Genomic DNA, 16,404 nt, shown 5'->3' with positions numbered 1-16,404 from the left:
ATTCAAACATTTGAATTAAACTTTTTATATGAACAAAAACACATTTGTAATTCAATAAACATTTTTTTTTTGATTCAAAACAGGGGATTTTATTAACTTAAAGAATCAGTAACAAGAGTACTCATGTCTTCCAATATTGCAGCTGCTATAAAACTTGAAGGATAGATAAACCAAATTTGAGAAATACTATAAATTCTAGCATGTTTAGCTAGCCTATTTGTTGGCTTATTTAGTTTCCTACTAATGTAATTGCATATCCAAGAAAGATGAGTTTCAAGCTTAGATTTTATATCTTGAATCAGCATCTGGTTCTCTCAAGCAGCATGATGAAGACTTCCATTCACTTCCTTGATCACCAACTCTGCATCCATTTCAAAAAACGAAAACTGGATATTTAAATCTTCCGCGCACTGCGTCGCGTACAGAAGACCCATGCACTCTGCTTCTTCAGCACTTATGAGTCCATTGGAGTAGCCGCATCTTGCTTGGATGAATTCTCCTGCAAAAGAACGTATAATTAGTCCCCAACCTGAATAAGTAATTTGATTTATAATTTTGAAATATGCATCACAGGAAAAAGCATTATAAGGAGATAATGGTGGTTTCCAGAGTTGTATAGTATGATGCATGTTGTTATCTCCATTGTGCTTCTGTTTCAGCATCTTTTTCCCTGTGGAATCATTCATCAACTGGATAAGTTGTATAACTTCAACGGGTTCGGTTTTATGTCTTCAAAGACATATTTACATCTTGTAATCCAAATCTCCCAGAGTGTGTTTTCCATCTTTACTGTCCAGTCTTCAACCAAATTATTAAACTCATTATCGAACCAACTTTGAATCAATTCCTGTACTGAAGAGTTATTGCTTCGCATGCTTCTTTTAGCTCTTGGAGTTGTGAACCAGATGGCTCTTGTAAAGGAGCATTCCCACAACATATTCCTTGTTGTTTCAATGTCTTGTTTGCACATTTTACATTGCTCCTCACTGTAGTTAAGAACCCTTCCCATTCGTTCATTAGAAGGAACAATATCAACCATACATTGCCATAGAAAGTGTTTTACCCTTGGTAAAGTTGTTGTTGTTGTATCAATTACAGGTGCTCCATTTTTCATCTCCACTAATCTTTGATATGCTGACTTTATAGTAAAAACGCCATTCCTAGTCAGTGTCCATATGAGTCTATCCTCTCCCCTTTGCAGTATTCTCTTCTGCATGATTTTTGAGCATCTTGTTAGCTGAATAATTGTTGCACCACTGTTACCTTCCATGACTTGGTATCATAATCAATTAGATCAGATATTGTATTGTAAGTATTAGCGATCTCCAGTTCTACAACTGGGATTGGTGGTTCTTGTTTACCTTGTATCCAAATGTCAGTCCATATCGATATTTTTTGTCCATTGCCCACTAGAAATAAACTGTGTTTGAATATGAATTGCATGCTTCCATGTATACTTTGCCATGACCAAGTAGAATTCTTATTTTTATTTGCATGCAAGTCTGAAGTAGTTGGAAAATATCTTCCTTTTAGATCCTGAGCCCATAGTTTGTCTTCACTGTTGAGAAGATTTGTAACATTATGAATATCCACTTTGGCAAAAACCATACAATCATCAGCGAATAATAAGTGAGTAACCTGTGGAGATTTTCTCGAAATCTTTATACCCTGAATTTTCCTCTCAGACTCTGCTTTGGCCAAGGCACGAGTGAATACCTCCATTGTAAGTAATAATAAGTATAGAGAGATGGGATCCCCCTGTCGTATTCCCATCGTTGGTTTGAATGCCTTTCCTAGAGATCCATTAAGAAGAATTTGAATATCAGTATTACATATACATTTATGTATGAGATTGCACCACTTAGAGTTAAACCCTAATTGTTTCATAACTCTATCGAGGAAAACCCACTCAACAAGATCAAAAGCTTTTGACATTTCGAGTTTTAGGGCCATGTAGCCTTTCTTCGATTTGTTTCTCTTCATGCGGTGAATAAGCTCATGAGCCAAGGTGATGTTGTCTCTTATTTGTCTGCCTGGTACTTATGCAGCTTGCATGGGGGAGATTATTTTCTCCAATTGTTGTTTTAGCCAGTTCCCCAATATTTTCGAGATGAGTTTGTAGGTTGTATTACACAGTGCGATTGGTCGATAGTCTCCTGGAGTCTGTGGTAGTTTGCACTTGGGTAAAAGACATAAATTTGTCTTATTTATCTTTCTAAGCAATCTTCCCGTAAGGAAGAAACTTTGTATCATGTTGATGATGTCATTGTAGATGCATCTTTTCTGATGCCTACACCCATGATGATCTTAACCATAAAAACATACATTAACACACATGAAAGAAGATAAAGTGCAGAAATGTAAAGGGAGACAAATCTTTTTACGTGGTTCGGTCAATTGTGACCTACATCCACGGATTTCACTATGTTGTGAGGTGTTTACAAGATCTCCATTGGAGAGGCTCTCATGAAGCTCTTGGGAAGAAGAAGACCTATGGAGGCCAGATGAGAGAGAGGGGAATAGCCTTGGCTATCCGACCATCCCTACTAACCTATTTATCTTTCTGGTTTATAGGGTAGGTGGTTACATTAAATTACATATATGCCCCTAGGGCTGACTAGATGGGATAAGACTAAGTGGTTGGGTATACATAGTGTATTTGGTTACATTTTAGTATGGTACTTCGACTCATAATCTTGCTCCACGTAGCGAGTCGATATTTTTCCCTCACATTTTTCTCCTTTGGTTGAAGGTTGTTGGAACAATAATCCTTAAGAAAATTAACCTCGGTATGGCTTTGAAGACGAGAGAAGTGGCTGAGAGAGATTTATGAACATGCTTGGTTCCGATCTGGCTTGTAGTTAGGCTTCACTTCTGTAGAGTATTGGGTTGGGGTCGTCCGAGTTGGTTGTTGCGATGCTTGTGCTTCACGATCCGTGATCCGTGTTACACGATGTAGATGTGCGAGTTGCGACTCCGAGTAACAGTGCGAGGTCGCTCTCAATTTTTGGTCTTTGATTCTTTGCTGGAGTTGGTTTATGACTTCAGTTGGTGGTGTGTGGTACCGCGCTTCCTGGCTCTTTGTTGTTGAAGGAACTTCGCAGAAGAATATAATCATCTTTTAAAAGTATTAATACTTTCCCATGTTCTTTTGTGAAGTTTTGAGGCAGTCCTTATGCTCGTGGTCGTTGTGCTTGCTCCTAGGCAGTTTGTGTTCCAGCTCTTTCTGGCTTGGTTGGCATCCGTTCTTGACGACTTGTCGTGTAGTGCTTCTCGGGACCATCATGGGTACCTGTTGCTCAAGAGAGAGTAGTAATTGCTATATTGCAGCAATATAAGTTTAAGATTTACTTTTCTTCATAAACATTATAGTAATCAAGTACTATAGTTGTAAGAGATAAGAAGAGTTCAAAGTCTTGCATTTGCAAAGATAGAATAAGATATTGGGTATCCTTAAGCATGTTTATGGTATGAATGATCTGTGTATAGGCATATCAAAACTATTTATGCTATATATTAAGCTATTAAGCTTTTTGTGGGAAGAATTAATGGTATCCGCAGTAAAATAGTTCCTTAATAAAGGTAATACTTAGCTTTCTTCACAATTGGCTGATTGCCTTTGCATTTGTAGCTTGTTCCTTGCTCTGAGCGATGAGGGTTTTTCCTTATTCGAATATATATGCTCCTGCTATCATTTGAGAGGATAAGGTTTTGAACAAATCCAAAATAAACTCCATGAAATGAAATAAATTGAGATAAGCTAAGGATATATAAGCTTTGAATCCTATAGCCTTTTACTGGTGTAAAAAGTCTTATGCGTGTGACACATCGTTGTGGGGTCTTTCCAAATGACTTTTTGATTGCAGTCCGAGGTCATGCTCCGGGGGCTTAGTAAATGCCTCAAATCGTGCTGCTATAAGATTTATCAGATGCCTTCGGATGGTGGTCCGAGGTCTTGTTTTGGTTCCAAGATATATCGGATGCTCATATCTGTGGGGACTCAAAATGTCTTCGGATGGTAGTCCGAAGCCTTGCCCCTAGGACTTACTGTTTGCCTTGAATCGTGTGGACGTAAGATTTTGTTGAATGCCTTCGGAGAGGAGTTCGAGGTCTTACTTTATGCTCCAGTTGGAGGCTTGTGTCTGTGGGGACTCAAAATGTCTTCGGATCATAATCCGAAGTCCTTCTCCGAGGGATTACAGATTTCCTCAATTTGTGATCCGAGGATCTAAACCTTTCTTGAAGGTACTGAGGGTATGCACTGCCCCTTTGGTTTTTGAAAGCTTAAAAGCTTATAGCTTTTGAAAGACAAAGTCAAGGTTTTGCCCCTAACTCCATTTTCTGATTTATAATGCTACTACATGTAGCTTGTACCTTGATACAATTTTGCTTTTTGCAGTTATATGAGGGTCACACCATAGTGGTATCCCTTTCGTCCTTGGACAAGTTATGGGCTATAAGGCCGAGAAGTGATCAGCTTCCCATTTGGCCAGATAACCTCTTACAATACAAGTCGAGAGGATTTCAAGGATCCTTCTGATGCCGAATAAGTGTCATATATTCATGAATTATGTACAGTGCTTCTTTTTGGGAAGGATTCTGCCCCATAGTCGGTTCGTGGCGCTAACTAGAGTGAGGGTGATACCTCTGATAGTTGATTCACATTTCATCCTAAAGTGAGCCAACTACAGGGTATCTCCTGAATTACAGGACATCATCTGACTCGTGGTCAAGATGGCATTACCCTAGGTCAATATGTCCGTCTCGGGTAGCTTGAGCATTGCTCGCGGGCTAGCACCTTACCATTCTTGATGGTCTTGAGTAGATGTTTCCTCGCATAGGGGTCATGCCCCTGTTACCATTCGTGATGGAACAATACTAAATGAGTGAACCTGCAAACAACATATATAATTCATGCATTCAACAGATCGAAATAATGAATAAAACAATCACATGGAAATAAATCACATGACATTGAGAATAGGTTTTTCTCTGTGGGGCTCATGGCCCGATTATCATCGTGATGGTTTGGAGAAGATATTTTATCGCACGAGGGTTTGGTTTACCCAGATACCATTCGTAATGGTCTCGAGAAGATGTTTTCTTGGATGGGGATCGTGCCCCAATTACCATCTCGAGAAGATGTTTTCTCGGATGGGGATCATGCCCAATTACCATCGGTGATGGACAAATTTCATATTAAGAACACTAAGTTACCCTGCAGGAAAACACAGATATGACAAGAGAAAGATATTTATATCACATTCATTCAACATTCATCAAATGTCGCTGCAAGCAAATACATACATATAGAACAAGAGGAGGATGTATGTATGAAACACCATTTAACCCTGCAGGAAAACACATATATATATAACTAGCAGATGTACCATACATACATCAAGTGTACCTGCAAGAAGACAGAAACACAATAATAGCTTTACTGCGGATTACGACTAATCCGACTCTAACCTTAGTGCATGATAAGCATGCCTTTATGCAGATTTCAACTAATCTGACTCTAACTCTATCTAGCATAATGCTAGTTCCTAATGCATGATAAGCATGACTTTATGGGGACTACGTCTAATCCGACTCTAACTTTATGCGGATAACTAATCCGACTTAACTGAATTCTCCAACCATATGGAGATTTGCTGCAAAACATGAAATGTTAATACATCATTGAAGATTTAAGCATTCAATAATTTTTAAAGAATTATGCATATCTAATCATTTTCTACTCATTTTTCTGCGATATGATTTCACATTGTCACTTACTGTGATGCTCGCTGTGGAGCAGGCGCGCTAGATTGCGGCACTCAATTCTGGATGTACCAGTGCGATACATGTATCGGCTTAAATCTTAGCGACTAGCTATTTTCTTAGCTTGCTCATAAGTAAATTTGTGCCTTGGTTAGGCATATATATATTCATTGAATACTGAATGTAGAATATATGAGTTAGAAACTGCCTCTGTTTGTCCTTAGACTGGCAAGAAAGGTAGGAGATTGTATCTTCCTCAAGATTTATAGCCTTTATCACGAGGTTGCTTTTTGTCCCTGCTGTTAAGCTAGATAGTTGGTTATTGGACCGTGTCCATTGTTTCTTTGCAACGACGATTTGCTCATGCCCCTGCATACTTCAATTAAAGGTTAATAACCATTCAAGAGAGTTGAAGACAAGTTATCTGTCATAGCTAAAAAGGCCAATAGGATTTTTTGTAGTTGCTTGCGAACTTTAATCAAACATATATAATTTATGCTATTTAGATTTGATGGATTGCATTCGGCTATTTTTGCAGTTATACAACATAATGAAATTCAGAAATAGGGAAATAAGAATGCTCCTGTTTAGCTTATTTCTCTCGAGGTGATCTCGAAACATGGTGAGCTTCGCAAGCAAGGATGAGTCCGAGTAGATCGGGTGACCAGTCCGATACTACTATCATGATCGGTTGAACATTGCTTTTGTTCCGATATCACTTCTTGCGATGACTTGGTGAGTCCGAGCTCTAGGTGGCTCGTATCGTGCTTATGGGTTTCTCCTCCGACATCGCTCTGATGCTCTTCTGTCCGAGATGGATTGAGTCCGAGAATGAACTGAGACTGATGATTCCGAGCTCTGGTTGGATCCCATCGTGTTGGTTGTTGTTTCCGACATCGGTCTGCTGCTTTTCTGTGCGAGATGGATGCTCTGGATTGAGCTGTACAGGATGATTGCTCCGAGTTGAGCTATACGAGATGGTCCGTCCGATTGTATCGGTGGCATCTCCACGAGTTGATCTCGATGTGATTCCGATGTGATTTCATCCATCATCGTTTTTCTGCAGAAACAAGCCAACTAGATTAGTAATCACAATATGTGTTGACTTCGTTTAACAATCGCTATGTAAGACAGCACGAAGAGGTTGAAGAAAAAAGCCCTGAATAAGGCTAAGATGTTAAGGCATCCGAGTTCATGCTCTGGTTGTCTGTCAGAGTTTGGTGCTCGGAGATGAACTGACGAGTCCGAGTGGATTCGATGATCAGTCCGATATCACTGTCAAGATGTGACTTGTTGATTGCTCCTTCACGAGTTGGTAAGAGGCAGCTTCCCGATCTAATCGTCTGAAGTTGATGTCCCGAGTTGAGCAGTACTGCCAGCACGAGATGGTGCTGCAATTAGTCCACGAGATGGTCGTGATGCTGCTCCGATAATGATTTCGTCGATCACCATATTCTGAAACAGCAACTTAATCAGGTGAGTAATCAGGATATGATAAATTCGTTCAGCAATTGCTATATGAATCAGAACGAGGAGATAGTGAAGCAAAAGCCTTAAATCAGGCTATGATCCTGTTGATGGTAATCTGCGAACGAGATTTGATTTCTATCAGAGATTGATGCTCTAGATTGAGTCATCCAATATAATTGAGTCCGATATGGATCGAGTCCGAGGTCTAGATTGATTATCTTGACTGAGCAAAACGAGGTAGTATGTCCGATTGGATCAGTGATTCTGTACGAGTTGGTCTCGAGTTGAGCACGATCTGGTGATTTTGATGTGGATTCGTCCATCATCGTTATTCTGTAACAACAACTCAGTTAAGTGAGAAATCTCAGTGAACTCGTTCTGCGATTGCTATGTAAAGTAGTAAGAAGAGGAGAGAGCGATGAAAAAATCCCTAAATCAGGCTAAAGTGTTGATGCATCCGAGTTCATGCTCTGGTTGCATTGCTTGTCCGAGGTTGGTGCTCGAAGATGGACTGATGTGTCCGAGCAGATCAGGCCAAGGCTCCAGTCCGATGACTTGGTGAGTCCGATCTCTAGTTGGCTCTCACTGATTGCTTCTTCACGAAATGGTAGCTTTCTGGCCTACTTCGTTTGAGGTGGAGGATCGCAATTGAGATGTACGAGATGGTTATGGTGTTGTTGGTGGTCCGTACTTGTGATTTCGTCTACCATCATATTCTGAAACAGCAAGTAATATAAGTTAGTACCCACTATATGAACAAACTCGTTCAACAATTGTTAGATGAATCAGAACGAGGAGATAGTAGAGCTAAGCCCTAAATTAGGCTATGATGCTGAGGGCGAGCATCTGTTGTGCTGATGGTGAATCACTCCGATGTGAGTTCGGATAAGAACTGGTGGCCGACTTCAATTGGCCGGCACGATGCAGCTTTGAAGCTTTCTTCTGCTGCTCCGATGTGACTTCATAATCGTCAATTTCTGCAGCAGCAGTTCAATTGAGTTATCAATTTCTCCGATGTGTAACATAGTACGAAGGCATAGAGAATAAAAAAACCCTGAATCAGGCAAATATGTTGATTTTTAGTGTTTTTGGAAAAAATCTTCAATGGGTTTGAAGAATAGGATCTACTGGTTGTAGATCTGTAATAAAAAATCATTGTTAATCAAGATTTTGAAACAAAATCAGACTTGTATTGAAGAACAAGCCCTCGCTTTTGTGAAGGGTTTTTCCTCCAAAAATTTGTTTTAAATTTTGTAGATCTGAAAATTAAGAACAAAATAAGAGAGATAGGAAGAAGAAATTCGTTCCCAGTTGATGTTGATGGCAAATCTGCTGATTTCAGTGCTTGATGAAGTTGTTCTTCATATTCTCCGCCACAGCAATTTCGCCTCTTTTCTCTTTGTTGTGTAATAACAACTTCTGGTGTTTCACGCCTCTTTCTTTTCCTTAGTCTCTGTTTGGACTCGGACGAGACATTTTGTTGTCTAAAGCTCTTGTATCTACTGGATCTGTGTTGGATCTGTTACAGAACTTGTTGGTAGTGAACAAATGATGTTCTAAGGGACTAGGTTGGATAAATCCATCACTCTTGTCCCTGTTTCTAGCGTTAAAATGTACCTGCATCTTTTTTGATGTCTACATCCATGATGATCTTAACCATCAAAACATACATTAACACACATAAAAGAAGATAAAGTGCAGAAATGTAAAGGGAGACAGATCTTTTTACGTGGTTCGGTCAATTGTGACCTACATCCACGGATTTCACTATGTTGTGAGGTGTTTACAAGATCTCCATTGGAGAGGCTTTCATGAAGTTCTTGGGAAGAAGAAGACCTATGGAGGCCAGATGAGAGAGAGGGGAATAGCCTTGGCTATCCGACCATCCCTACTAACCTATTTCTCTTTCTGTTTTATAGGGTAGGTGGTTACATTAAATTACATATATGCCCCTAGGGCTGATTAGATGGGATAAGACTAAGTGGTTGGGTATACATAGTGTATTTGGTTACATTTTAGTAGGCTACTTCGACTCCTAATATTGCGCCACGTAGCGAGTTGATATTTTTCCCTCATAGTCATTCTTTACCGTGCTATAGTTTGCTTGGAAGAATCCTGGTGGAAATCTGTCTGGTCCCGGTGCTTTCCATGGATGCATTTGTTTCAGAGTGTTATAGATTTCCTCCTCCGTGGGCATTCTTGTGAGAGACTCATTATCTGCTTCAGTGATGCAAGGCGGCAAGAGATTCATCAACTCATCATTTGTGTCTGGGCTAACAGTTGTCATTATTTGCTTGAAGTTTTTATCCAACAATGATTCAAGTTGTTCTTTTCCTTGGCACCATGTTCCATCTGGTTTATTCAAAGTTTCGATTCTATTTCTCGATCTTATCCTATTCGCTTGTAGGTGAAAGTGTTTTGTATTTTGATCTACCTCATGGAAGAAAGTTTCTCTGGATTTTTGTATGTAGAAAATTTTTTCACGCTGGTGCCATTCCTCAATTTCCTTTTCAATTTTTTGTACAACTTGAGTGCTATCAGTCCGACTGGAGTCAGGCTTTTGGAGATCAGTTAGTTGTTGCTGAAGATTGTTGAGCTTCTCATGTATATTACCAAACTTGCTTCTATTCCAAAGGGACAAATCTCTCCTTGTTTCAGATAATTTTCTATCAAGTGCATACCCTATGGTTCTTGGACCAAGAAGATTGAATGTGGAGTTTAAAGCTTGCATCTCTTAACCAACACTCAAAGAACTTCCAATTCCTTGCGCTACAAACATTGTTAGGAAACAGATCTAACAGTATAAGATAATGATCAGAGAATAAAAATGGTAGGTGCTTTAGACAAGAATCAAGAAAAGTTAACAGCCAATCAGAGATCATTAAATTTCTGTCTAACCTAGACTTTATCTTTCCAGTTCCATGTGTATTACTTTTCCAAGTATATGGATTTCCATGATATCCTAAGTCACTTAATCCTGCATCACTTATGATATTACAAATTCTAGAGGAGAAGGAGGTGGAACCATTGTTATTAACCCTTTCATCTTCATGTAAGGTTATATTCAGATCACCAATCACTATCCAAGGGGCAGTAATATCAAAGTTCAAGCAAATATCTCTAATAAAATTCCATTGTTCATTCTTTTCCTGGGGGTAAGGTGAACCATAGACACAAGACAAGATCCAACTAGGTTTTGAAGGGTCACTCTTTACTAGAAAATGTATCATATTTTTGTCATGATATATAATATCAAGATCAAACCCATCTTTCCACAACAAATAAATTCTTCTAGATCTCCCTATAAATGGAACATAAAAGGAGTTTGGAAAGTTTAAAGGTCTGATGAACCTGAGAATTTTATCACTGCAAATTTTTGTTTCTTGTAAAAAGATAATGTCTGGATTAAGCATTCTATTCAAATCTAATATATATTGCCTAGTGTTTTTATTTGCAAAACCATTACAATTCCAAGCGATTATTTTCATTTTAAAACTAGTAAAAATGGTTTTTTGAAAACAAAGATATTGAATATGATAAAAACTTGAGTATAAGATGTGAGAAGTTACCTGCACTATGTCTCCATGATAATCCTTTGTGTTTTCATAATGCATTGCCTCTGGATTATTGACAGCCATCTCTTGAGTTGTGATTTTGTTCATATTATTGCCTAACTTAGTTCTTACAGTGTTTCGTGGAAGAACATTAATGTTACGTGGGTTCATGGATGGTTCAAGGTTGCGATCAGAGTTTCTCAGACGCTTGATCTGTCTTTGTTCTTCACATGCTTCAGCATCTGCCATTTTTCAGCCATTGAAAGTTGTATGCTTCTTTCATCACTTCCTTCATAGACGTCTCTTTCGTTCTATAGTATTTCCTCATACTCAGCTGTTGTTAGGTTATCTAGATGTAACAGCCAGTTCCATTCTGCACATTTGTCATCTTGGTGATCAATGACCCAGCATTTATCACATATTTTTTTTTGCTGTAACTCCCAATGATAGCGGATCCAAACATCTTCATCTCCTAAAATTTTCCACCAGCCACCACGATACAATGGTTTTTTGAGATCCATTTCTATTCTAGCCTTCACAGAGTTTCGATACCTTGGCCTGCAGTTTGTTGGTGTAGTTGAGACTTTTCTCCCTATAAAGCTAATAGCTTCATCAATGACAGTAACATTAAGGTGCCCTAGTCGAAGATACTTAAAAATGAGCTGTAAAAACCTGATGAGTGAAATCATAGTCTTTGGAAGCAGTTTGAGCAACATACTTTTTGACAGCAAACAGAGCTCCTCCTATAATCCAAGGACCCTCTTGAATGACTTCTTCTTGTTCCTCTTCACTGTTCAATATGACCAACATCAGATTATTCCCCATAATACGAATCTCCTTGTTTCTATACTTCCGCCATAACGAGTTGAGTTCTTCTCTGATCATTCTCATAGGAATCTTATGTTTGTACATAAGTTTCCCTAGGATTGCTCATGACCATGCACTTGTTGCTGCATTGATAGTTGTTGTAGATCCAACGACACTCCTTCTCTCCTTTGGTATCTCTAACGTAGCATTCCTCAGTTATCGAGACAAGATGTTAATCTTGTTAGCATTGATATTCGAACTTGAGGTCATGGACTTGATTGTTTGAGTTCTTGGCTCTAAGAAGATTTTATTTCTGAGACAAGTTCTTATGTTGATGTTTGTTTTGCTTTGGCAAGAGGTATATATAGTTGTCCAGAAAATCTACAGAGATAAAGGAAAATGGTTTCTATCATAATGAATATCTCCCAAGAATAATGGGAAGATATATTTTTTGTTATTCTGTTGAACTTCAGAATAATCCTCATTTATGACTGTGCGGAGATAGCTTGTATACCTAGTTTAATTGGAGGCCATCGGAATTAATTGGGGGCCATGCACTAGAGGACAAAAAAGGTCACCAAAACCTAATTTGGGTCACCCCTTATAAAAATATTTTTTAAATGGCCAAAATGCCCCTAAATGATTATTTTTAAAATTTAATTAATTAGTGATAATCTTAATTAATTAGTGATAATCTTACTTAATTAGAGTTTAATTTTTTTTCCAGATTTTTTGTCTGCAATTTTTAGTCTAATTTTTTTTTTTTTGCCCAGATAGTATGAAAAATCGTTAAGGTATTAAAAAATTTCATTGACGACCCTCAACAGTCGTTAATGTTTAGACTGTTTAAGTGACGACTCTAAACTATCGAAGATTCATTAACGGCGGAAATGTACGATAATTTTGGGTCGTCATAAAAATGATCAATTCCCTGACGACCCTTTGGAAGGGTCGTTACTGTTTTGGTTACGCATTTGACGACTTAAACAGTCGTTAATGTTTTGAAAATGTCGTTATACACTGTCGTTAATCTCTAAAAAGAGTCGTTAGTGTATGACAGTTTAGAGTCGTTATTGTTTTGATCATGATGTATATGACGACCCTAAACTGTCGTTAATATCGGTGAAGGGTCGTTACTTGAAAAAAAATATTAATCAAGGATAAAATAGTATATTCATCTTCCGATTTTTACACCCCTGAAAAATTTGGGGGGAAAACAAAATTCCATGGCCCCCAGTTGGAAGTTATATCGCCCCCAATTAAACTAGGCTTGTATAGTTATGAGAATACCATATATCACGTATGGTAAAAACAGAAATATCTAGGTAGGTAACTTATATATATTTTTGTAACTGATAGGCACCAAAGAAAGAAAGAGTTTTGTTCGACTAACTTTTGAGAGCTTGATTTTAGGAGGGAATTTGAATTTTGAAATTTCCATGGAGGATTGGATCTTGGAATGGGATTTTCCATGGATGGGGAAATCTAGGATTTGGCTATTACTGGTTTCGGAATGATCGACAAGATATTCTATTCTACTAATATGAATCATCACAGAGAGGATGACTAGCACTACTGCTTTCCACACCACTGTTATTGTTTCAGAAGAGGTCATTCTGAAAAATTCCACTACTGGATACCACAAATGATTATCTTGGATATACCTGCACAGGATACAGAGATTACCCTTTCATGGAAGGAGGTTAGTTTACAACTAAGATGAAAAAGAATAATAAAAAACAGTAAAAAGAAATCCAGTAGCTTAGAGATGGGTTATAAGATAAATAATGGGGAAAGTACTATTGTTTATAAAACAACAACTCATTGGATGATTCCACAATATCCAACGAGATCAGTTACCTGTTAAAAGACGATGCAAACTAGAACCCATGATTTGATCAGTAAAAATTATGATAAGAATTCATAAAATTGATAAGAAAATGAAAACGATTTTTTTAACTGAGTCGACTCATTAACCTCCGACCCTCAAACCTTGTCTTTCATATTTTTAATAACCAGTTTTCTTCATATTCGAGTGTGACTTCAGTTCATACACATCACAGCTCATCAATTTTACCGTCAAATGTTTTGGACCTCCCTTTTAGCGATTGCCAATTCAATAAACATACTCATATTAACTTATTGTTAGAACTTAGTTGAAAAGTAAAAGGAAAGAAAATTATACATTGTATTTGAGATTGTTGTTTCTTCTTTTAGAGCTAATACTAGTGTTGTACTACTACAAGCAAGTACAATGGTCTAGCAAATTGCATTTTCGATATGTCCAAACTCTTAGGTTTTCTGTAGACTGACATCGAGATGTAGTTTGGTTAGAATGAAAAATTCACAAAATGTCCACATAGGTGGTAGGTCATTTCTCCGTGCCCAATAGCTATAGTCAAAACTACCTGGCATTCCTGAAAATCCCTCGTATTCGGTTGCTTTAATATTTTGTTTATGAACGAGTTGAGTTCTTCTCTGATTATTCTCATAGGAATCTTATGTTCGTACATAAGTTTCCCTAGGATTGCACATGACCATGCACTTGTTGTTGCATTGATAGTTGTTGTAGATCCAACGACACTCCTTCTCTCCTTTGGTATCTCTAACGTAGCATTCCTCAGTTGTCGAGACAAGATGTTAATCTTGTTAGCATTGATATTCGAACTTGAGGTCATGGACTTGATTGTTTGAGTTCTTGGCTCTAAGAAGATTTTATTTCTGAGACAAGTTCTTATGTTGATGTTTGTTTTGCTTTGGCAAGAGGTATATATAGTTGTCCAGAAAATCTACAGAGATAAAGGAAAATGGTTTCTATCATAATGAATATCTCCCAAGAATAATGGGAAGATATATTTTTTGTTATTCTGTTGAACTTCAGAATAATCCTCATTTATGACTGTGCGGAGATAGCTTGTATACCTAGTTTAATTGGAGGCCATCGGAATTAATTGGGGGCCATGCACTAGAGGACAAAAAAGGTCACCAGAACCTAATTTGGGTCACCCCTTATAAAAATATTTTTTAAATGGCCAAAATGCCCCTAAATGATTAGTGTTAAAATTTAATTAATTAGTGATATAATTAATTAGTGATAATCTTACTTAATTAGAGTTTAATTTTTTTTCCAGATTTTTTGTCTGCAATTTTTAGTCTAATTTTTTTTTTTGCCCAGATAGTATGAAAAATCGTTAAGGTATTAAAAATTTTCATTGACGACCCTCAACAGTCGTTAATGTTTAGACTGTTTAAGTGACGACTCTAAACTATCGAAGATTCATTAATGGCGGAAATGTACGACAATTTTGGGTCGTCATAAAAATGATCAATTCCCTGACGACCCTTTGGAAGGGTCGTTACTGTTTTGGTTACGCATTTGACGACTTAAACAGTCGTTAATGTTTTGAAAATGTCGTTATACACTGTCGTTAATCTCTAAAAAGAGTCGTTAGTGTATGACAGTTTAGAGTCGTTATTGTTTTGATCATGATGTATATGACGACCCTAAACTGTCGTTAATATCGGTGAAGGGTCGTTACTTGAAAAAAAATATTAATCAAGGATAAAATAGTATATTCATCTTCCGATTTTTATACCCCTGAAAAATTTGGGGGGCAAACAAAATTCCATGGCCCCCAGTTGGAAGTTATATCGCCCCCAATTAAACTAGGCTTGTATAGTTATGAGAATACCATATATCACGTATGGTAAAAACAGAAATATCTAGGTAGGGTAACTTATGTATATTTTTGTAACTGATAGGCACCAAAGAAGGAAAGAGTTTTGTTTGACTAACTTTTGAGAGCTTGATTTTAGGAGGGAATTTGAATTTTGAAATTTCCATGGAGGATTGGATCTTGGAATGGGATTTTCCATGGATGGGGAAATCTAGGATTTGGCTATTACTGGTTTCGGAATGATCGACAAGATATTCTATTCTACTAATATGAATCATCACAGAGAGGATGACTAGCACTACTGCTTTCCACACCACTGTTCTTGTTTCAGAAGAGGTCATTCTGAAAAATTCCACTACTGGATACCACAAATGATTATCTTGGATACACCTGCACAGGATACAGAGATTACCCTTTTATGGAAGGAGGTTAGTTTACAACTAAGATGAAAAAGAATAATAAAAAACAGTAAAAAGAAATTCAGTAGCTTAGAGATGGGTTATAAGATAAATAATGGGGAAAGTACTATTGTTTATAAAACAACAACTCATTGGATGATTCCACAATATCCAACGAGATCAGTTACCTGTTAAAAGACGATGCAAACTACAACCCATGATTTGATCAGTAAAAATTATGATAAGAATTCATAAAATTGATAAGAAAATGAAAACGATTTTTTTAACTGAGTCGACTCATTAACCTCCGACCCTCAAACCTTGTCTTTCATATTTTTAATAACCAGTTTTCTTCATATTCGAGTGTGACTTCAGTTCATACACATCACAGCTCATCAATTTTACCGTCAAATGTTTATGGACCTCCCTTTTAGCGATTGCCAATTCAATAAACATACTCATATTAACTTATTGTTAGAACTTAGTTGAAAAGTAAAAGGAAAGAAAATTATACATTGTATTTGAGATTGTTGTTTCTTCTTTTAGAGCTAATACTAGTGTTGTACTACTACAAGCAAGTACAATGGTCTAGCAAATTGCATTTTCGATATGTCCAAACACTTAGGTTTTCTGTAGACTGACATCGAGATGTAGTTTGGTTAGAATGAAAAATTCACAAAATGTCCACATAGGTGGTAGGTCATTTCTCCGTGCCCAATAGTTATAGTCAAA

At 37.5% G+C, this 16,404-nt stretch overlaps 2 protein-coding genes across 2 annotated transcripts; both read right to left on the bottom strand.

The window, feature by feature from the left end:
• Window positions 1–314: 314 nt before the first annotated feature.
• On the bottom strand, window positions 315–1,953 carry LOC113280062. The gene is made up of 3 exons (XM_026528705.1): window positions 1,264–1,953; window positions 748–1,210; window positions 315–670 (listed from the first exon to the last, which is right to left on the bottom strand). Exons 1-3 carry the CDS (start codon window positions 1,951–1,953, stop codon window positions 315–317), a joined length of 1,509 nt encoding a protein of 502 aa, XP_026384490.1.
• Window positions 1,954–7,101: 5,148 nt separating this feature from the next.
• Window positions 7,102–9,967, bottom strand: LOC113280061. The gene is made up of 2 exons (XM_026528704.1): window positions 9,326–9,967; window positions 7,102–7,221 (listed from the first exon to the last, which is right to left on the bottom strand). The coding sequence occupies exons 1-2, from the start codon at window positions 9,965–9,967 to the stop codon at window positions 7,102–7,104; spliced, it is 762 nt and encodes a 253-aa protein (XP_026384489.1).
• Window positions 9,968–16,404: the final 6,437 nt, after the last annotated feature.

This window comes from Papaver somniferum, chromosome 5 (assembly GCF_003573695.1).
Source record: "Papaver somniferum cultivar HN1 chromosome 5, ASM357369v1, whole genome shotgun sequence".
Classification (NCBI taxonomy): domain Eukaryota; kingdom Viridiplantae; phylum Streptophyta; class Magnoliopsida; order Ranunculales; family Papaveraceae; genus Papaver; species Papaver somniferum.
The sequence above is the reverse complement of the archived record's forward strand: the minus strand, read 5'-3'. Positions and strand labels throughout refer to the sequence as shown.

Bases quoted from the DNA above. Each gene is read 5' to 3' on its own strand.
- LOC113280062 (XM_026528705.1), bottom strand. From the start codon at position 1,953: ATGGCCCTAAAACTCGAAATGTCAAAAGCTTTTGATCTTGTTGAGTGG. The intron at 1,211-1,263 runs GTAACAGTGGTG...AAAATCATGCAG, and splicing joins ATGATACCAAGTCATGGAAG to AAGAGAATACTGCAAAGGGG. The intron at 671-747 runs GTAAATATGTCT...ATGATTCCACAG, and splicing joins GGAGATTTGGATTACAAGAT to GGAAAAAGATGCTGAAACAG.
- LOC113280061 (XM_026528704.1), bottom strand. From the start codon at position 9,967: ATGCAAGCTTTAAACTCCACATTCAATCTTCTTGGTCCAAGAACCATA. The intron at 7,222-9,325 runs GTAAAGAATGAC...TTGCTGTTTCAG, and splicing joins TCCAAGCAAACTATAGCACG to AATATGGTGATCGACGAAAT.